A 22692-nucleotide genomic window follows, 5' to 3' on the forward strand; every position below is an offset into this window, starting at 1 on the left:
GCTTAAACTGTCCCGCAGGAACAGTCTAAAGTGACTGGCTGTCTAGGACTAGGACTAGTGCGGGGTCCACCAAAACGGGTCGGGTACAGTTGACTCCATATCCAAACCCGTTAAAACACACGGCTAGCATTTTATATCATGAAATTAATATCCCAAAATTATTGCATAAATAATTGTCTTAGTAATCATAATTTTTTAGGTGGGAAATGATGATTAAGTGAAATAATACTTCAAAATTAATAATTTATAATTTTTTCTACTTCTTCAAGTATTAATGATGAATCGAGAAGCTTGACTAAAAAAATTTGGAGGAGCCAACGACCATTTTGAGTCCCATCGCAGATCGGGCTTTTTCATGAGGGTGTTCGCGCCGAATGCCGAGCGTGGGCCTCCCGAGTTCGATCCTCATCTCGCATGAATGTGAGGCACGAGTTCGGGCGATGGCGGCTCCCCCACGTGTTCATCCCTGGGTTCTGGCGTTTGTCGCCTTTCTCAAAAAAAAAAAAAAAATTTGGAGGAGAAATTTTGGTGATATATATGGTGATCTTCCTATGGTATCCTAATTTAAACTCTAAATCTTTACTTGTAGAATTTTTCTTAGAATTTAGAAACAATATGAGATAGAAAGGATTCGAAACTCCGAGTAACATGATCAAAACTCATTGTCTTACTATTTGATCACGCCCTATTTTGATTTTTAGGCCACTAAAAAAATAAGGGAGTATATAAAATTTAAAGGAGCAAGTAGGGACAGATCCGTGTATATGTGGGCGCTGAAATCACTCACGCATAACCACTACTCATATTCACAGTTTCAAAAAAATATGTCTTTACTCGTGAGAGTTAAATATGTCTTTACTCGTGATTAGAACTCTCATACCACTTAAATAGATCACTTGGTTATTGGTTTCAGTTTTTATTGTCGGTTTCAGCTTTTATTGTCAGTGGATTGTTTTTTTTATAATGCATGTAGTCCATTTGTTTTTTTTTTAATAATTAAATATGAATTGAAAATAAAAATGTTATAAAAAATTACAAATAATTTACTCAAAAGTTTTTCAAAAAATATTTTTATTTTATATTTAGAAGAATATTAAATATTCAAGATGTAGGTACTAATTCTGTTTTTTTTTAATGAAAAAATGGAAAGTGAAAATGAAACACGTGACGCGCATGATCTTCGAGGTCGGTGACAAGAATGAAAAACATCTGAACACAATTATCCTGTGTGATATGCTGCTCCTGCGGAACAAGATATAAAGGCTATTATTTTTTCAATAATTACTTTTTTTAATTATTAAAGTCAAGCTTCATATAAAAAAGCTTCTTTGGAGAATGGAGCCAGCCCATAGATTTATTTTATTTTATTTATTTTCAATTTTTAAGTTTTTTTATTATTATGCCCTTTTAAAGCAACTAACACGTTAACCAAGATGTTGTCAATTTTATGAAAGGCAGTTTCGGAGCAGTGATCTGAGTTTCATAGATTTAATTGAGAAAGCATAAGTGAAATTTACGTCGTTGATGATTGGATTTTTGACATTTATCTGAGATAAATAATATAATAAAAAATAAAGATATTTTTATTTTAATATATTTTTAGGATATATATCAATAAACTAATTTATTGAGTCAATCATTGAGTAGCCCAATAATATGACACAAAAGTATAAAAATGAAGGTTATGGATTCAAATCCCTCCTCCGACAGTACTGTATATTGTACTGTTCATATGCTATTTATTTGAAATTCTTATATTATTTTTATATTGCACATCTTGGCACTGCACTTGAGTTTACCTAGTATTTAAAAGGGTTTGGGGCACAAATGAATTTTTACATCCTCATCCAATCAAAGAGAAGTTTGAATAAAACACCCAAAGAATATTTTTAAAATTTTGATATAAAACCAAGAGTGAACAAACAAGGCAAAAATACACATATAATACAAATAAATAAGAAAAGTAAACTTTAGAGTAAGGAAGAAGATAAAGATTAATACAAAGTGTGGTTCTATCAACCCTGAGTCTTATGGGTCTCTCATCCCATCAGGTTTGCAATTAGAGAATAACTTTCACCGATTATTATAAAGAAGTGTATAAAAAATAAGACAATATTTGAAACTTATTGTGAAATCCTTTGGCTCAAATCTCTTCAAATTGTGCACCACATAAGAATTTTTTTTTCCTTTGGACATATGCATATATATTTTTTTATATTTTCTTTTTACATATAAAAAGAATTTTTCATTAAGGCTTTCACATTAGAAAGGAAATAATTGATCCCTCTCCCTCTCATTACATCGATTGAGGTAGGTAATTTACCTGTTTTATTAAAAAAAATAAAAAAATATATAACAAAATTGTCAATAAACTCACTTTTAGTTTTGAAAATATATAAAATAATATCATGTGTTCCTTTTGACCTACCACACACAGGTATTGCTGAATTCATGATTCAAAGCTAATGTTTTAGTTTTTTTTTTCTCTTTATTTGTTATTTATAATAATTCATTTTCAATTTTGATAGATGTTTTGTTTTTTCCTCGGTGTTTATTTTTTTTATCTCTATTATATTATACATAATTATTTTTTATATTATTTTATTTGTACCTATGGTTTAGTGTGCCATTTTCAATTGTTATACTTCTTGTATTTATTCAAATGAGTTTATCTACTTTATAAAAAAAAAACATTGAAAATATCAAATTTTCTTTATTTACCCAAAAGAAAAAAAAGTCGAAACTTGATCATTTTTGCAGAAAAAACCCAAAGGTTTATATAAAAACTTTACGTTACTTTCGCAGGAAACCCAGTAACATTGAAAACTCATATTAAACTTTGTTGGGGTGTTTTTATAAAAATCAGCTAATCTGTGCGACTTTTGCGAAAAAACACCTTATGTTTTAAACAGCTATTTCGAGGATGTTATCGCAAAATCGCAAAATGTATGACATTGTTGCAAAACAAACCCCAGTAATTTCGAAAATTCATATTTTGCTTTTCATTGGTTGAGTTCTTCCCGAATCGCGCCACTTCCCGAATCTCAAAGCCCACGATGCTCCTCAAAACTTCGACACCTCTCCATCTCCTCCTCCTCCTCCGTCTCCGGCGCTCCCTCTCCGCCGTCGCCGTCGCCACCTCCACCGCCTCCGCCCACGCTCTTCCTTCTCCCCAAGAGAACCCCTACGGCCTCATGAAGAACGACGCCATTGATACCCTCTCGAAGCTCTGGGTTCGCTCCTTCTCCCACCCCTCTTCCTCGTTCCCCAACCTCTCCGGCTTCCTCAGCGACTTCGATCTCTGGATCCTCGCGTACCAGCGCTCCTGCGCCCACTTCACCGGCTCCTTCCCCCCGACCGCCGCCATCCAACTCCCCCACCTCCGTTCCCTCCTCTCCCTCCGCCTCGCCGTCATCTCTCGCCCTCGCTCCTTCACTTGGGGTGCCGCCACCAACCTCCTCCTACGATCGCCCGCCGATCCCCCCTCCACTCGCCCTTTGTCCCGCCGTAAGCTCCACGCCCTCCTCTCCTCCGCCCCTCCTCCCTTCCAGGACCGCGTCGTTCAGGAGCTTCTCCTTCTCTTCCTGGAACCCCTCTTTGAGCCCAAGTTCTCTCCCAAGTCCCACGCTTTCCGCCCCGGCCGCAATGCTCACACTCTCCTCCGCACTATCCGCTCCCACTTTGCTGGCTATCTCTGGTTCCTCAAGGCCGACCTCAGTCACGTCAGTGATAATTTCAGCCCCGATATCATCGTTGGATGCTTGGAGAAGGTCGTCAAGGACAAGAAGGTCCTCAGCCTGATCAAATCCGCTCTCAAGACTCCCGTAAGAGCCGGAACTCAGGATGCAGACAAGGTGTTTGATAAATTGACCAAGAAGAGGTTGAAGAGAAAGGTGATGAGGATGTGCAGAAAAAAGAAGGTTTTGAAGGATAATGAGCCGAAACCGGACCCTTACTGGCTTAGGACATTCTTTAGCTTTGCTCCGGAGGAAGCTGCCAATGTGCCCAACTATGCTCATTGTGGGATTTTGAGCCCATTGCTTGCCAATGTATGCCTGAATGAATTGGATCAATGGCTGGAGGATAGGATGGATAAGTATTTTAGGCCATCAAAACTGGATTCTATATGGAGGGAGTCTGCTGATGATGGTTGCCATAATCCTGCTTGGCCGGAATTTGTGCCATCTAGTGGAAGGGAGAAGACTAGGAGGATGGATTTTGTCCGGTATGGTTCCCATGTTTTGATTGGAATTCGAGGACCCAGAGAGGATGCTGTTGAGATCAGGAAGGAGATTATGGACTTCTGTGAGACTAAATTTGGGATTAGACTTGAGAATTCAAAGATTGAGATTGAACACATTACAAGGGGAATTGAGTTCTTGGATCATGTGATATGCCGGAGAGTGATACATCCCACTCTTCGATACACAGCAACAGGTGGGAAGATTGTGAGTGAGAAAGGGATCGGGACAGTTCTCTCTGTGACCGCAAGCATGCAACGGTGCATGAAACAGTTCAGAAAGCTCGAACTTCTCAAGGGAGATAACGATCCAGAGCCATTGCCATGTACACCAATGCTTTACTCGGGCCAGGCTCATACCAATGCCCAGATGAACAAATTCCTCGAGACTATGGCAGATTGGTATAGATATGCAGATAATCGCAAGAAAGTTGTCGGCTTTTGTGCATATGTAATAAGAAGCTCTCTTGCTAAGCTTTATGCTGCAAGATATAGACTGAAATCTCGTGCCAAAGTATATAAGATCGCTTCCCGTGATCTGAGCAAACCTTTGAATGAGGTTACTAGGAATGATGCTCCAGAGTATTCTGATCTTTTGAGAATGGGACTGGTTGATGCTATCGATGGTGTTCGATTCTCACATATGTCTTTGATTCCATCATGTGATTACACTCCATTTCCTAGAAACTGGATACCACACCATGAAATGGTTTTGCAAGAGTATATCAAATTGCAAGATCCAAAGTTCTTTTATCAACTCTACAAGTCTGTCAAACAGCAGGATTTGAATCCACCTCAAGAGGATATATCAAAAACCGTGTGGGATTATAAGGTTCGTGGTGTTCATGGGACTAAATCCCTTGAGAATTTAAAGCAACCTGCAAGTTCTGTTAAGTTGAACAGCAATAGTGAACTTCTATGACCATTTAAGTAAGCTTTACATGAACTATAAGAATTTGTTCATTCCTCTGCCCATTTGTATGGGTATATAGTAACAACTAACAACTTTGATTGGAGATGTAGCTTTGGGGTCCTGAGCTCAAGCTATATATATATATATATTTTTTTGGTTCTCTCTGTTTGTCTTTGCATTGGCTCAAACCATGTTTGGATGAGCTTGGAACCAGAGATGAGAATCATGCCTTGATGTTGTTGATCTAATGATCCATCAAAGCAAAACGAGACTAGGAACGGTTTGATCCGAGTGATAGATGCTTGAATTGCTTAAGCAAATCACACAAAGTTCAGGTGTGCGCATGGCTGAAAAATTAATGTTTGGCCATCCATCTTCACTCAATGACACAATTTAGATGGCAAGTCTGCATCCATAACTGATAATCCGTTACTACCAATGTCACTGTTGGGTTTTGAATTTTATACCAATATTTTTTTTTATAGTGGGGCTAATGTAGCTGGATTAAATGTATGTTAGTGACTTCAAATCTCTGTATTTTAAAAAAATATTATTAGGAGAGATCTTTCCCTTATAAAGCTCATTACATTTTTTTGAAAAATTGATAGGGAAACTGATGGATTGAAGGTTAGAAAAAATTAACAAATGTTGTTGTGCCTGGATGAGACAGTAACACTTGTAATTATTATTATTATTATTTTTTTAATCTAACATTTGAAAAATATATGTGGCATGTATGTCTAACAATTTTTATTTTCAATAATAATCTATTTGTAAAACACTTGACGCTGTTCTGGGAAAGTAAAAATTTGATTCTCTCTCAAGGGTTAAGTCATAATAATAAAAAGAATAATATCTATGAATAGACGTGGCGTGTCCACGTTATAATATATATATATATATATATATTATATTTATGAGAAAATTTTAAAGTTTGAAGATAACAATCAACAACAATTATTAAGTCTGATACTGCTTGATTGATTCATTTATAAAATTAAAAAATTAAAAATATTTAAACTTTACATTCATTAATATTTATATATTCCCTCTAGTTTTTTTACTTGCATCATTGGAGAGTTTTTTTTTTAAATTTTTTTATTTATTCATTTTAAAAAATTATAAATTATTATTTTTTAAAATTTATTTTTTATTTAATATATTTCTACAACTTTCAATAAACCATATTCAGCTACACATTCTATTAAATTATATATTAAATAAAAATAATTTTTTTAAAAAAATAATGTTTTATAAATTTTGAATTGCTAATTATTTTAACTATTTTTTTAATTTATGTGATTAGTTAAAATAGAGCATTAAAATATATTAAGAAGTATTAAGATTGAATAAATAATTAAATAAATATATATATATTTAAAATATTTTGACGCTGAAAACCAGTGACCTAAAGCTACAGGCTATTTAATGATAAGCAGGAGTGCATGTATTGAGAGAGTTCCATTTGGGGTTCTGTTCCCGGTCCAACCGTACAAGATCATCCGTACGGCTCAGGAGGAGATGAAGAAGAAGAAGAAGAAGACAAGCATTTGCTTTGGGGTTTAGGGTTTTCCGGCGATCTTTCTGCTCTGATTCGCATTGCAGGTCATCCCTTACCTTTGCCTCCGAATTTCATTGTTGCCTACTTTTGTTTGATTCTAATTAGAATTTTTGTAATTGAAACGAATGATGTAGTGTTTGTTGGGATTGATGGGAAATTGAGGAAAAGAGATGGAATTTGAGGAGGATAAGGGAATGATTGGCAAATTGGGAAATTTACTGATTAAATTTTCTCCTAAAAGATCAAAGAAGATCATAAATGTGTTGGTTTGGAAGAGCAGCATGATTTCATTGAACCGCTAGGTTTGTTTTGGTGAACGAATGTAATACTCTAATCTAATGAGTGGAAATGGAAATTGGAAATGGAAATGGGAATGGTGTTGGGAGGAAATGGCCAGGCATTTGATATTTTTAGTTAAAAATAAGTAGAGGGTGTGCGACAATGATTTGATTTGTTGTCAGTGAAAATTATGATAATCACTGATCTCAATGTTAGTTCTGAGTTTTTATTTAATAAGGATAGATGAACCATAATTTAATTAAAACGATTATACTTATCTTCATTTCTTCGCAAATTGATCATCTTCCTGGTTTTACACTTCAAAAATTATGGAGTCGTACTTTTGAAGTTTCATATGTTTTAAGGTAGATTTTTTTATTCTTTCATATTTGGTAGTAATTATAAAAGAGAAATGAGTATTGATTCTTTATTTCTAGGATATGGTTTGAGGAATATTGATACTATTTTGTTTCCATGACTAACAGAGCAAAACAATAATTTACTAATTTATCAATATACATGTGAACGGGATTTGACAAAATAGAACGGGATTTGACAAAATAGATAGCTTGGCTGCAATGGTCCCTTTGTCCCATTAGGGACATCTGATAAAATTGGAATGATAGGAGAAATGGTTGTTGATCAGCCAAGATATGCACTCAAATCTTTATTTATTTATTTATTTTTAATGGTTAGCTTTTCTGATTCTAGATTATACAAAAGCTTATTTATGAAAATTTATTTGTAAAGCACTCCTTGGACACTATATCTCCCTTTGATTCCTACATTTAGTGCCTTCCATTATAATTTACAGATTATTGGTATACAATTTGGAGCAGAATTTAATGCCGTTCAACCATCACTAATTTAATTTGAATCATCTCAATGTTGTACTATTCATGACTTCTCCAATTTATTAGCTAATGAGGTGTCATTAGATATATATATTGGTTTTTTTTTTTAAAAAAAAAATGTGAATGCCACACATTGATATCTTGATCCTTAATTAGGGGGAGCAATGAAATGTTAACTCTCATTTTTGTCAAGATGCTTTTTTTTTTTAAATGTAGATAAGCCATGGCTTGAATTTTTAACCCCTAATTAGTGAGAGAAAAGCAGTACTGACTCATATATATTGTGGAGGTGATTATTATTGTGTATCTTTCTCTACTCAAATAAGTGATTTCAATATTTACATCATTAGTCCTAATAAATATAGTCTATTAGGGAGAGAAATAAACCACCAGCTCCATATTATGGAGGTGGTTATTGTTCTGTGCCTCTCTAGTCAAATTGGATCTCTTGATATTTGCATCATAGTTGTTAATGGACGTGGTTTATCCATTTTCATTATAAAAAAAAAATTGCATCATGACAAGTTACGGTAGACTGGATTCTTGCTGTAACCATTAGACGCTTTGCGTACATACATGCTCTTGTATAGTCATGCTTCAGCCACTTATTAATGATAGACGAGTATAACAGAATTTTACACTATGCACATTCTTGAACTTTTGAGAAACATCCCTTAAAGCTCAAGGAGGAACAGGTGGTCATCATCTCTAACTACGCTAATGTCATCTATTTCTGCATTCTCTTGGTTGACTACTTTGGTAGGATGGTGACCTCGAAACTTCTGACCTGCACAAAAATATGTGCGCACAAATAGTTGTGTAAGATTATACAGTATGATGATGGGGTGCATTTTGTTACTGTTCAAGACAAGTATTAGCACAAAACTAAAAATCTGCCAAAAACTCAAGGTTTGTATAGATTTCCTTTTGGGTTGAATGAAATGATCCTTACCCCCAATAATGAAAAGTTCTTCCAGTGAGCAAGGCAGGTTTATCACCTTTCCAAAATGTTCTCTCTTGTTTGCCCTTGCAGAGTGGATGTGTATAGTGACTCTCTTCTGAGCCCTTTTCATGGGATTGCCCTGAACTGTATAGTTTCCCTTCTTTTGACCCGGTATTGAAATTGGCATTTTCTCCGGAAATTTTTGGTGCTTGGACAGTTGCCAACATTCTCTACAGTCTAGCATTTGAGAATTCCTTTCATTAATCATCGCACTCATTCCAATGTACTCTGCTAGATGATCCTTTTGTAATCCCATTCTGTTCTCCTGACTTGACATGAGTTCACAGATGCATTGATTTCCTTCTTTCTTGTATAAATGCTCATTGGCATTTGGATGAATAACTCTATGTCCGCTTGTATATGTTGAATTAGTCTCAAGCTCAAAGCTCAAAAACTCATTCACGGTGTTGTGGTCATGGTATTCAACTATCTCATTTGGTAGGGTTCCTTCATTTATTGGATGCGTTGCCTGCTTCTGAAGCAAATGGTAGTCCTCGCAACTTGTCGGAAGACTCTCATTTCCCTTAAGCCAAACTTCAAGATCTAATCCTGAATCATTATGTTGCACTCCGGGAATAGAACTTCCATGAAGCCTTAGCTTCTGTAAAATGGAGTATAGAAGAATCAGCTCTTATTTCTGCCAAAAATAAGAAAGAAAAATGATCAATCTGCATTTTTCACTAAGGTGAGTTATATCTTTGAAGTACCTGGAGAAAGTTATTCATAAGAATAGCTCCGTCTTCCTTGTTTTCTCGAATTATGTTTGTTAGAACATCTCTGTTGAGGCTTAAAATCTGAGATAGTTCGGTGGTTCTAAAAGTGAAAGGTTGTGGCCTGCGACATAGAACTCCTATCTCACCAAACACTTCCCCGGATCCTGCCCTTCCATAAACCTGAAATTTGTACTCCAGGAATTTTATAGTTTGCCCATTATACAGTAGCATTTATTATTGTATGAATATGAATACATCTATCTTACGTGTTCTCTTCCATCTATACATGCTATCATATGCTGCAATAAGGTTAATCAAGAAGCAGCCATAAGTAATGAAAATTTCAAATTCAAACTGGTATAAACATCTTTGGCATGAGTGTATAAGAATCTGAGGTACCTACCACTGCTCCTGTTACCACTATATAAAGATCTGCTGGAGCCTCATTCTGGCATACTACATCCTCCTTCGGTGGGTAATACTCAGCCTGCATTTCTGTAACCTGTTTACTCTTGGATATTCATGTCAATGCGCATGCAGCATTTGATAATGAGCATACCACAGCTGTTAATGGACTATAGTTGTGTAGAGGTCATACCAGTTGAAAAATGAAATTGAAGGAAACTCCATGGAAAAGGTACGCTTTTTCAACAACCGGAAAGAAGAGGTAGTGAGTGATGCTTGAACGTATGCCCTTTGGAAGATCATTCAGTGTCTCTTGCTGTTTTAATTCCTCTGTTTTAAAGCTTAGGCATAAATGGGATAGCATTTGATCCTCAATGAGCCTGGGCAACTGATTTCGTGCAGCAAACTCAGAGGCATCCTGGATTCTTTCTCTCTGCAGTATCAATTATCAAATGGACCATCGACACATTGGAGATTTACTTGCAAACTTAAATTTGTGTTAACTGGTTTGAAGTTGCTACTTTGCAGAGGCTATAGTGCTCTGTTTATGCATGCAACAATGATAGTTGTTTTTTGTTACAATGATAAAATATTCCCTACCTTATAGACTAGTATATCAAAAGCATAAAATAAATTATGAAATATGGCCAATTGGAATCGAGTCAAACGTTTCCTACTGAAAAAAATATAAATTGTTTTATGCACGTTGTTAGATAAACGATGCTATCTTAGTGGTGATTGTAAATGTTCCCTGGTTTACAATATACGGAGTGAGAGTAGTGCTATCAAAGGCAGAAATTTCTTGATGAAATACAATATGATATTGCTTTTTGTCATCTACTCATGAAGTGGTAAAATACTTCAGTGAAACAAAGTGTATGTTGGTAGATAAGAGTGCTCACTATAAATAATTCCGCTTTAATCTTCTTGTAGAACAAAATATATTTTTTTCACTAACTAGTTTTGATATCTAATTGTTTCTTATGATTCCATATATTGTGTTCTCAGCATGTAAATCGACTTGATGCAAAATAGAGCAGGGAACTTTGATCGACTTGATGCAAGCTAGAGCAAGACAGAGAGCATACAAATTTTCTTGTCCGACTTGTTCCATGGACAACAAGGTTTGTCATGTTCCCAATGAGGTAAGCTGTCAGTCCCAAATTGAACAACATATAAGAAATATCAAATAGCATTTCTCTTGTGTTCTCAGCATGTAAATCGCCATAACCAGTTGTTGTTAGTGTTGTAATGGACCAGTACATTGCTGTTACATATCTGTTCCACAAACTTTCTTCCCTGAAGTCTGGCATCACAGCACCGATCCAGGTTCTCTTTGGATCAGGGTGTCTGTCGGCAATCAGATAGTTAAAGCATCCCGCACAATGAACTGTAAAGAGGGTTACCTGCATTTAATAGATAACATTATAGATGAGGACTTCCAAACAATAGGGTAGAGAACGAAATGAGGAACTTGGTGGATATTACCAGGACAAGTTTCGTGCACCGTGCCCAGAAATAGTTGAAGCGAATATCCTTTTCCAAACTATGAAAATAGGCAGATTTTGTTATACTACTTTATTGAACTCATTATTTGAGAAAAGGTTCAGAGACAAACCTGGCAAATAGTTTGCCAACCCTGCAGAGGCGCCAGAGACGAAGCATGTTGAGGAGTTTGAAACCAATGCCATTGCCATTATTACCAAACAATAGGCTTATTGGTTGAAATGGCACTGTTGAACATATGTCAAATAGGAACCATGTGGATAAGTACCTGTAGATGAAGCTCATGCGGGTAGCCTTTAGAACATGAGGGAATGCACAAGGAGCTCAGAAATTGTAGAGAAGCTTTCATTACAAAAAAACATGCTAACCTGGCTGCAATTCTCTTTGGATTATCAACTAGAAGATAAGACTTGTGGTCAAGATAAGCCACAAAGAATGTGAGAACAATATCAATTGCAAAGAAGCCATCAATAATATTATCCACCAGAAATAATGCATTGGGCATGTATTTGAGAAATGCAAATTCAAATGGGCAGACCCAAGCTGAGTAAACAACCAGGAGTATCAAGAACATTTCCCAAGCTCTGAAGAAGATGAAGAAGAAAAATCAGCAAAAGAGGAAATACTGAGGCCTCTGGTTTCCACCTTAGCTCAAAATCTGTTGGAGACACTGGGACACACTTTACCTGTAACGAGGATCATATGGTGAAACAATATACTTCCGAAGCTGAACGGATTTATTGATTGTTTCTCCCAGGGATGGCAGTAGATCAGTGGAGCTATAGCTTCCTCTTTCCGTTTGAGATTCATCATTGGAGAACTGTTTCAAGCAGGATTCCATACAGGAGAGCATCCTTGTGATCATGTGCTTTCAAATGCTTAAGGTTTGCATTAGTGAGGGAGGTGAGGTGGCATTTATATATAGCAGGGTTGTGGAAAGGTAATCTCTGTATCTTATAAGTTGGGCGCTATCATAAGAATAGATCATAAGGAAGTGATTGGATGAAAATAGAAAAAGAATATATAGTTTTAACTTTTGGTTCATCATAATAAACACAAGAAACTGCAAACTGTGTGGTTTCTAGGTCCTTGAAGTGGTGGTTGATCATTCAGTTGGATGGTAATGGCTTTGATTTGAGGTCAATATTTTCTGGGGAGGTGGGGGTGGTAGCTCCATGAATATAAATGGTGTGTGGAAGGATTGCAATAAGCAGAGGTTAGCACATTGAGATAGAGTAAGCTTATTTAATCCTGAATCAGTTCCTCTGGGCTACAGATGTTGAGAGAATACACATTGATGTTTGTTGGATTTATTTATTTACTCAAAGTAAAAAAAAGAATGGTTATATTTGACACTTGAGGAGGTTTCTGGCTCTTAAAACACCCCAGAACAACCAACCAATTGCTTCTAAAATATTATTTTAAATATAAATAAATAAATAAATAAAGAAAAACTAGCAAAGGATGTGTGAGTTTCAGCCGTGAAGTCTCTTTTTCTGGTGGTTTTCTATTTAATGGAGGATAAATGTGGTTTATACATCGCTAACAACTTGCTGTTTGACCATGCTTAATGATTGTAATGGAAGAATGGGATTATTTAGCACATCTTTGTTATCACTATGAATTCTTCTATAGAGCTTTGTGTTAATTCTATAAACATAACCTTGTATTCTCTGTCTCTCTCTAAAAGTGACACTGATTGGAGGAGGTTTCCACGTGGGAAATGGAGGAGCCCTTGTGCCCAATGTCCATCCAGAACTGTGATTCTGTGAATCATGAGGCTAGATGAGAAACAAATACTTGGATCTTAATCGTGGAAAAATCATTATTAAAGGAAAGTGATATCACGACCATGTCAATTCCCACGTTCTGACTGTGCAGTTCTTTGTCTGTCTGAAACCTGTTTTGCCCATGCCTATTGCCTAGGAACATGACTATGCCAACCACCTCAGCCCGGCCGTTTCAGATGCCAGAAATTGGCCTTGGACCCCATGCATGCTCACATGCACAACAGTTGAACTTGGAATACCCAAGGAATTGTTACACCAAAACTGGAAGCCTCTTCAACTGGATGCTTCTGAGCCTGAAATTCAAGTGTGCTATTTCTGAAAGTTCATGCAAATCTATGGTTTGTGTTTTGAACTATTATGAAGATACAGTTGCCAGGCTTTGTTCTGGTGTTCAGGTGGGTGCAATGAACTTGTAAAGAAGTCTTTTTGAGGAATGGATTTTAAGCTTTTCAAACGTGCAGCAATAATAACGAAAGCCAAGAGGGAAAGAATATAAGGAAGCATTATTTGGTGCTGTTGTTCATAGTCTTATTTTGGTGTTAGTGGGTCTGGGTATAGCTTCCAGTGGCAAATCTTGAAACCATCTAGTCTTTCCATGTTTCAAGAAGTAAATAGCCAAGAAAACTGGGGCTGAATTTTTTGTTTATACATATATACTGCAACTGAATCGGTTAGTTGGGTGAGTACATCACAATCTACTTTACCATTTCCTGCCATCACAAGGTTTTCTTAAGTGGCCCTCCCTCTGACAGCATAATTAAGAAAAAAGATCTCAGGATCTACGGTGGTCTGAGCGTTCATGATTGAGCCTTGAATTCTTCCATTTATATGTTATGAGTGCACCAATTGTATCTGATATTAGCCAAAGGCTCCAATTTTCTAGTCTTCATAAAAACAATCATTCAAGCTAGTCTTTGCAGGCAGATCTTTCCAGCTGATATTTTACGCTCTTGATTGAGAAGGTTAATGTTAATGACAGAGTCCACATGCTGCTATTATCCATTGTATATCCAAAAAACTGAAGCTGTATGTGATGGCGGGCATTGATGTTGGATTACTTCTAGCAAAGGCAGCAGCTTTTCGCAGCCATTTCTTCCACCAAAGATCCCTTTGGAACCATCATTATTTTTCATGTTTGAGTTCATAGTAAAAGGAAAGCTCTCTTTAGAGTTGTCTGGAACAGGCCAAGGGATAAACACACTAATACAAATTTCATAGCTGGATTTAATGCACAAAAGGGTGCTTGTTTGATATTTTGAGACTTGATTTAGAACTTATGGCTCTTATTAAATGCTCTTCTATGGAGATCTGTTCAAGGGTCCTTGATGGGGTCAAGGAGTTACATTTTCCTTTTGGTAATCAAGAAATTTTTTTTTACTGTTGCTGGACTGATTGTTAGAGACCAACCTCGTGGTCCTTGAAAGCTGGAATGGGATCTCTGCCCTCTATACTTATTGCTCTGGTCCCCCCTTGGGAAAGTTGAGAGCAAAGCAGTTCACACCGCCGTCCATATTTATTTTGGAATGTGTATTCATTTGTCAACTTTGCAATCAGGTAGATTCCTCCCCATCCTTAGCACCTAAGCCATCATAATTTCTTAACTGTAATGGTATTACTTCCCTTGTGATGATCCCTTTGCCCCAGTTGGTGCATTAGACAGTAATCTGGGTCCTCACTGATCTCCTTCATTTTCTGTCCATTTTCCTCTAAGGTCTATGATTAAATGGAAAGAAAAGTGATGTTTTGGAAGGCGCATGAATAACTGAAATATTCAGGAAAATGGATATGAATCACAGCCACAGAGCTTAAGTAAAAGCTTACCTGGTAAATTGTTTACCTTCAGCTCTCCAGATATAGCACTTCTTTTCTTATTATCCTGTGCATTGTTTGCATTTACATGGTTGATCAAATATTGTTGAAATTCAGAAAAAAATACTATTCTGAGTTCCATTTATCTAAACCTCAATCTGATTCTTCACTCTTATTTTTTTCTTAATCTTCAGATTGGATTTATTCAAATTATTTCCTATAGCATGAGAGCTGAAGACCCGGGCATGGGAACCACAATGGCAGAGTTTTCCATTCTCACTCATTGCAGGGCATGATGGTTTTGCAATACTTGGAAGTGTGCTTTTTGATATGAAAATTTGGTGGACCAAGTTTATGCTCATCCGTGCATCTTTGCATTTGATTGGTTTGAGTTCCTGACGAGGCATGTGCAAACAATCCACTTGCTCCCACTTGTTTTTAGCCCAATCTAATCAACATGCATGCCTCCTCTCACTCTCTCTCCAATCAGAGATGAGTGAAGGGGTTTCTACACTTGAAGATAAACTATGTTTTCTTTTAGACATATGTGACAATTTGAGGAGCTTCAGCAATGACTTGTGGTTTTCATTATAACAAGACAAAAGAAAAGCTTCTTGTGGGTGATCTTGCCAAGTTGTAGGAGCTAATCCTATTGGTTCCATTCCACTGTGGTCCTCTCACGTTCATCATTCATCGAGGTATGCCTCTTATTACTGAATTTTTTTTTCGTATTCCGAATAGTTTTCCTCAACTTCTTACCATCATCTTTGCTAGAACAATGAAGAATTTTCCACATGCATGTTTGGTTCAAATTAAACCGAAGTTTGTGTTATAGAATTTGCGGAATTAGTCATAGTGACTATATGATGTCGAAGCACTTATTTTGTCCCAGCATTATGCGTACATTCTAGATACATCGTCAACATCTTTGATCCATACTAGGAAATATGTGCCCATTGATCAACAAATTCATAGGGCTTGCTTGAGTGCTCTTTAAGACCATTGGCAGCATTTGGGTGTGCAGTATTTGATAGCCACAAATTGTGCTTGTGGTCTCTATAGTTTGTGGAATAATGTCACCAAGTGATGTGATTCATTTTAAAATAAATCTTTTATCTTTGTGGAAGCAACTCAAATTGGATCTGATTCAACATCTTCTCAAGGTGTCATAGAAGATCTTTATATGATCTGCAGGGGACTTGTTTGGGTGATGAAGTTGTCATATGATTTTGATACTTGCTATGTGAGTTTGTCACTAGCTTTTGGGGTGTGTATATGCATTGATGGAAAATGGAGAGAAAACATATGAAAATTAGAGCTAAATTTAGCTTCTTATGTTTGTTTGGATGTGGAAAATATTGACGTGTATATATATATATATATATATATTTATATACACCGGCCACCATATTCAGTGTGACAACTGATATAACTAAGCACTTTGGTGCATTTGCTTTTTTAGTTCACCTTCCTGATAACTCTGAACTAAACAAATTTGTACAGGAACCACCAGATGTTTTCTTTTTATTTTTGGAAAAAATCTTTTATTTGTCCGATTTGTTCTAAAATTGTAAATTACAATTGGTCTGAACTTGACAAAATAATAAAAAAAAAAATATTACTAGGGTTGTCTTTGTAAATGCCAGCCCAAGGCCCAAAACCCAGTTGAGGATTGCAGCCAGGCCTGAGGCCCAAATTTGCCAAACAAGTTTAAGGCCCAGAGAGCCCAAATTGTCAAAAATTCAGATTATATTTATCCGGTTTGACTCAATTTGAAAGAATGTGTATGTATGAGCGTATATAGATAATTTTGATTTTTATTGTCAAACATTCAGTTTATATTTAGTGTATTACTTATTATTATTATTTCTTTCTTTTTTTATATTTCATTTATTTTAATATGGGTCATTGTAACGCGCGAGTTGCAACTTGCAACCTGTCCTACCTAATTTAATCGGATTTAGAAAGCAAATGAAACGAACCCGAATCCGATCTTATCAAGATCCGACCCGTTACCGTCACTTCAAAGATCGCATCGCCCATTGGAAATTGCGAGCGGGGAGTGAGAAGGGTGGCGGCGGCGCTTCGTTCCGGCAGTGCAGCAATGGAAACCGGCGGCGAAACCTCTCCTCCTCCTCCTCCTCCTCCTCCTTCTCCCCCTCCGAGGGCACCACAACCATTACTCGTTCGGATCCTCTCACTCCTTCTGATTCTTTTGAAGAAGACCAGCCCGTCAACACTCTTTCTGAAGATCTTCGTGGCAAGATCGTTCGCCAGGTCATCCTTAAACCGCTATACTAATCTTCTCTAATCTTGCATGTTTTCCGAATCTATGAACCAAAAAGAACTGGTTATTTGTGCAAAGATCGTGCCTTGGAGTTCCATTTCGTGTAAAATTTAGGTAGGTTTCTTAATCTGTTAAACCTAGTAGGGTTTTCGAAATCAGACATACGGAAGAATCTTACAACAATGTTTTGTTCTTTGAAGATTTTGTCTTTTATGACGAATGTATGGTGACATAAATCAGCGAGGATTTGATCCTCTTCAGAAGTGCGAGAAAGTTATATACTTGTTCTTATGATTTTTTTGGGATGTTTTCTTTAAAAAACTTACTTTTACAGGTATATACCATTATCATTTACTGATGGATTTGAAACTTTCCAGGTTGAGTATTATTTCAGTGATGAAAATCTGCCTGCAGATAAATTTCTGTTGAAACAAATGAAGAAGGATAAGGCAGGATTTGGTAAGTGTTTAAAATTTTCCTTATTGCCATTATGAATTTCTTTGTATGTATGTTGTCTATGGTTACATTCTATTTTAAGATTTAGTGCAAGCACTTTTATTTCTGCCATGATTGTTTGTTTGCCATAGGATTCTTTTGTTTGAATAGCTGAAATGTTGTTACTACAGATGGTAAGTGGGTCGATTTGCTACTTGTTTTATGATAGTTCATTTATGTTAGTTTGCTGTTTCATGATAGCAAGTAGTGTTTTTGCTGATAAGCAGATCATTTTTATTCAAAAGTTTTGCTGTATTTTAAAGTACAATTCTTGTGAAGGGACAATGATGAGAATATGTGGATGATCCTGTCATTGATGACTGTCACCCAGCATGGTGCTGAAGGTGGCTCATCATCATTCTTTTTGCCAGGAACTGATGATTCCTTACTCATCTGAGGCTAACCCTTCACTATGTTATCCAATTTTTCATGGTAACTTAGTAAAAAATGGAGATGAAGTTGATGAATCAAGCAGGTACTGATGACGGGTTGCCTTCCCTAGAAGAAATCTCCTGGTGCAGCTATTATTAGTTGTGCTGAGCTTCTAGTCTAGGTCTTGAGTGAATTCATGACCAACTGTCTTCTGATTCTCTCCATATACTTATCCTTTATATACATATAGATGCATATGCATATATTCCTATGAATTGTAGGTGGGCATTACTTTTGGCATTGCACATTTGCCTGGCTTGTTTCGGAACTTTGACTCGTCAGTGTATTTTTCATCAATGAGACTTGGAAGTTCTCTTGTCACCATTTTCCATTCTAGATCAATTGAATTCTCAATGAAGCTCTTCTTATTCCTGCCCCCTGCATATTATACTAAGTTGTATTGGCATGAATGTGAATACCCCTTAATGACATGTAAATGGTGGTTCTTTGGAGAAATTTAGTTTTGGTTTGTAGAATTTGTCGCTGATGTATATCAAGTTCATTAATTCAAGGTAAGATTGATGAACAAATAATATGAATAAGAATAGTGATTTTGATTTAATATATTTATGGAAGATTGATGTTAGGAAGGCAATAACTTGGCTCCAATGATGACGATGAAGATGAAGGCTGTTCTTGTAGCAATTTCTTCTGTATAATCGCGGATTTAATCTCAATGTGTCTAAAGTATAAACAAAATGATGGGCCTATGTTGTGCTGTGTTTCATATCTGAGACAGACAATATGTTGCCAACCCAAATATATATGTTGCAGTCAGTCCAATTTAAAACTGATAATTAATAAGTAAGAGCTATCAGTTAGTTCAAATAAAACATCGGATTTTGCTTAGAGATGACTAGCTATGAAGACTTAAAGCTTCAAGTTGTAGTAATAGGGATCTTAAAGACTGCATTTTGGTCAAAGTGTATTGAATGATTCTTAGGTGACAAGAACATTTTTGTTTGTTTAATTGCAGATGTAATCTGATTATCAAACTAGAGGATAATCCAATCTTTTGACATGCAACATCAGGTTTCTTCTAATTCAAGGGATTGTTAACCTCTGCTTATGTCAACCTAATTGGAAATGTTCTCTTCCTCTAAAAGTTAGTGCCAATTTTGATACAATGGTTCTTTGGTTGCTGCAGTGCCCATTGCACTTATTGCATCTTTCAGGAAAATGAAAAAGCTTGTACAGGATCTCTGTTTGATTGAGGCAGCACTCCGGACATCGACTGAGCTTGTTAGTGATCTAACCATGCTTGAAGTTGCAACAATTTAAATAAGCTTGCTTCTTTGGCTTTTCTAGCTTCTCTAATTTGAGCTAGGAAAGCTATGTTTAGATCATTGAATATCCACTCCTAATGAAGTGGAATGCTTTGAGTTTTACTTATCTGATCAACTAGCTAAACTTTCTTTAGAGCATCATGGTTTTTCTATCTTGATCTGTTTCTCATATGCAGGTTGTTAGTTCAGATGGAAAAAGAGTAAAAAGATCAAAGCCATTGTCAATTGCTGAAATAAATGATGCTAAAGTGTGTTCTACTGAACTCTCTTTATTTGTAACAAATTGGCACTATTTAAGGACTTCATTTATTTTCATTGATCCCCATAGGCACGAACTATTCTGGTGGAGAATCTACCTCAGGATTATTCAACTGCAAATATGCAAAAGATCTTTGGGAATGTTGGAAAGTATATGATTGCCCTGAAGTTATCTAATATACTTTAATTTGCTACTTGTTTAATTAGATTTCCAGTAAAATTTATGGTTCTGAAAGTTTGGTTATTCTTCGGATCTTTGATCTGTTTTCCAGGATAAATGAGATTACTATTTGTGATCCTCATCTAGTGGAGGAATCAGCAAACAATAAAAAGGTGAAGGCAGTGAGCAGCAAGGTAGGTTCTGCACCTTTGTCTTATATGGCAATATTATCATTGAATCAAAGAAGATTGCAATGCATGAGGGCCCGCACCACTATTGCTAACTTGTGTTTAAATTTTGCATATTTGTGATATGGGTGAGGACCCATTTGGTTGCTAGTTAAACTATTAGAGCGTAGCTGATTTGATTGTTTCGAATTTTGCGCTTAGTATGTAGTATGTGTGAGTAGCCTGCCATTCTGAAAGGTGAAAACAACCCTTCTTGCACCTACTGGGGCATGCTAAGCAGCATATTCAAGTTTGAGTTCATAGTCGTTAGATTTAGAACCACATTTTTGACATCTTGCGACCATTACAAGGGAAGATGATAATACTTGGAAAATAGAATTATCTCAAATATTATAAGGTGGCCAATTATGAAGGCATTCACAATTTTGTTTTTGGTTTTTGGTCCTTGGTCCTTGTTTATAGCTTAAGTGACACATCTGTCCTGGATAGCATAACAGAATCCACAGAACAATAATGCATTTTAGCATGTATTGCATCACATGCATCATTTTGGTTTTTAAATTTGTCAGACCAATCATGTGTACCTTCTTCTTGCAAAATTTTGTCCTGGATAGCATAACAGAATCCACAGAACAATAATGCATTTTAGCATGTATTGCATCACATGCATCATTTTGGTTTTTAAATTTGTCAGACCAATCATGTGTACCTTCTTCTTGCAAAATTTTGATTGAAATGCGTTTTGTTTGATAAACCTCATGAGTTCTGTTCTTCCCCCTGGTTATGCAGCTCCATGCACTGATTGAGTACGAGACGGTTGAGACTGCAAAGAGTGCTGTAATTTTCATATTTAAACCTCTTTTCTTTTCTAAAATTTTAAGAATCTTCTGTGAATACTGTTGTGAAAACTTACGTTTTTGGATGATCAGGTGGCCACACTGAATGATGAAAAGAATTGGAGGACGGGGATGCGGGTTGAGATTCTTCTTGAGCGAATGGTAATCATTTATGAATTCTTTTCTTCCAAGGTTTCAGACTTTTTATAATCTTTCACTAAATTATACTTTGTCTCAGAGAAAATATGGGCTTATACAAAAGGATCATAAGGAGACACTTCCTGAAAAGAAGACTAGGGCTGAAGAACCAAATACAGATGCTGCTTATGTTGATGGACGAAGTTCAAAAGCCACATATGATAATGTTGGGATGGCCAACAAAGGGGTTAGCTTTCTGCAACTTCCTTTGTTTGTGGGCTCACTATTTTTAGAGTAATTGTTGTTCAGCCAAGTCAAGCATTCTGTGCCTCTGTATTCCCGCTTATTGTAAATATGTGAAAATGAATTCCTGGTTCCTTTTTTTATTGCTGATCTCCTGCTAATTACCTTTTATTATAATTTCTAGTCATCATAAAGCCTTTTTTCCCCTGTAATCATCATTATTTTTGGCATATCCTAGTATAAGGAACATTCATAATTTATATGCTCTGTTGTGGTTGCTATTAGGAAGAGGAGCATCTTCCTAGTGAAAAGGCAGGGCGAAGAGGTCGATACAAAAGCCGTGGAAGAGGTCAACTTCCTCAAAATTCAAATAAGGATGGTATCGTACTAATTCTACTCATGCGTTTTTACTATGGCTTCTATTTCCACTTTTCTTTTACGCATGCTCATTCTTAGAATTTGTTATACATAATGATACATTATAGTGAAATATGACATATATTCCCAGTGGCCAACTCTAGAATGCTCCCCTCCTTTCATACTCTGATGCAATTGCTAGCATGCAGCTTGCAACTTGCAACCCCAAAATGAAAAAGAAAATAAAAGAAAAACCTTGAGATTGGGATTTATGCCTTATCTTTGTAAGTAAGCGCTTTGTTATAAACATTTATTTTTCTTCTTTTCAGCTAATGATCATGGCTCTTCTTTGACCTCTGAAATTGTGAGCAAACCTCTTCCAGGGCCCAAAGATGCCAGATGGAACCAGAGGGTTTACAATGGGGCGAGGCAAACCGATTGTTTAGCACTACAATCAATCAGGATGTAAAGATATAACAAGACGAGGGGAAAAAAATTGTTCTCTTTCAAGTGGTTTCCTGCACAATTTGTTTTCAGGTTTTCTTTTAATGTATCTTTTCGTGTTTTCTCAACTTTTCAATCCACAAACAGGGATGACAAATGCAAAAGATGTTGATTGTCTGTCATTTTTACTCGTGCTCTATTTGCAAGTGAAAAATGTGAAAATGATACAATTTCTTTGCTCGACAGTCTCGCTAGATGCAGTGATGGTAATAGAGTTTCAATTGTGAGCTTGTAACTTGTATACCGTTTCACCGACAGCCCGGTGAGCGAGCATAAGTTATCTGGATGTATATGGATATATATATATAATTATATATAAATTTAAATTCAAAACCAATTGTATTTGTGATCTATGATTTGAATTACTGCTGGAAAGTGTGTTTCCGTATTTCTTGTTGTATGCATAGGACACAAAGACTTGTTCTCTGATCAGTA

General features: G+C 36.3%; 3 protein-coding genes across 8 annotated transcripts; 2 read left to right on the forward strand and 1 right to left on the reverse strand.

Moving 5' to 3' along the window:
• The first annotated feature begins 2980 nt into the window (after positions 1 to 2980).
• LOC120256344 (nuclear intron maturase 1, mitochondrial) lies at positions 2981 to 5577 on the forward strand. The gene has a single exon (XM_039264042.1). It carries the CDS (start codon positions 3057 to 3059, stop codon positions 5160 to 5162), a length of 2106 nt encoding a protein of 701 aa, XP_039119976.1. The 5' UTR covers positions 2981 to 3056; the 3' UTR covers positions 5163 to 5577.
• A 2801-nt stretch (positions 5578 to 8378) lies between these two features.
• Positions 8379 to 14962, reverse strand: LOC120256351 (potassium channel KAT3-like). Of its 5 annotated transcripts, none has more exons than XM_039264051.1 (11): positions 12161 to 14962; positions 11843 to 12058; positions 11587 to 11742; positions 11457 to 11514; positions 11057 to 11374; positions 10162 to 10401; positions 9967 to 10050; positions 9830 to 9862; positions 9558 to 9743; positions 8800 to 9451; positions 8379 to 8634 (listed from the first exon to the last, which is right to left on the reverse strand). In XM_039264051.1, the coding sequence occupies exons 1-11, from the start codon at positions 12337 to 12339 to the stop codon at positions 8522 to 8524; spliced, it is 2235 nt and encodes a 744-aa protein (XP_039119985.1). In that variant the 5' UTR covers positions 12340 to 14962; the 3' UTR covers positions 8379 to 8521. The 5 variants fall into 5 exon arrangements, with proteins under 5 accessions (XP_039119985.1, XP_039119984.1, XP_039119982.1 ...); XM_039264050.1 differs by having other exon boundaries at positions 9967 to 10065; XM_039264048.1 differs by having other exon boundaries at positions 9967 to 10074.
• A 33-nt stretch (positions 14963 to 14995) lies between these two features.
• LOC120256352 (la-related protein 6A-like) lies at positions 14996 to 22442 on the forward strand. Of its 2 annotated transcripts, XM_039264055.1 has the most exons (12): positions 14996 to 15088; positions 15268 to 15771; positions 17738 to 17819; positions 19435 to 19529; positions 19750 to 19821; positions 19902 to 19981; positions 20104 to 20185; positions 20969 to 21016; positions 21109 to 21177; positions 21254 to 21400; positions 21682 to 21775; positions 22083 to 22442. In XM_039264055.1, the coding sequence occupies exons 3-12, from the start codon at positions 17795 to 17797 to the stop codon at positions 22220 to 22222; spliced, it is 852 nt and encodes a 283-aa protein (XP_039119989.1). In that variant the 5' UTR covers positions 14996 to 15088; positions 15268 to 15771; positions 17738 to 17794; the 3' UTR covers positions 22223 to 22442. The 2 variants fall into 2 exon arrangements, with proteins under 2 accessions (XP_039119989.1, XP_039119988.1); XM_039264054.1 differs by lacking the exons at positions 14996 to 15088; positions 15268 to 15771 and adding an exon at positions 17038 to 17350.
• Positions 22443 to 22692: the final 250 nt, after the last annotated feature.

This window comes from Dioscorea cayenensis, unplaced genomic scaffold, assembly GCF_009730915.1.
Source record: "Dioscorea cayenensis subsp. rotundata cultivar TDr96_F1 unplaced genomic scaffold, TDr96_F1_v2_PseudoChromosome.rev07_lg8_w22 25.fasta BLBR01001403.1, whole genome shotgun sequence".
In the NCBI taxonomy this organism is placed as follows: domain Eukaryota; kingdom Viridiplantae; phylum Streptophyta; class Magnoliopsida; order Dioscoreales; family Dioscoreaceae; genus Dioscorea; species Dioscorea cayenensis.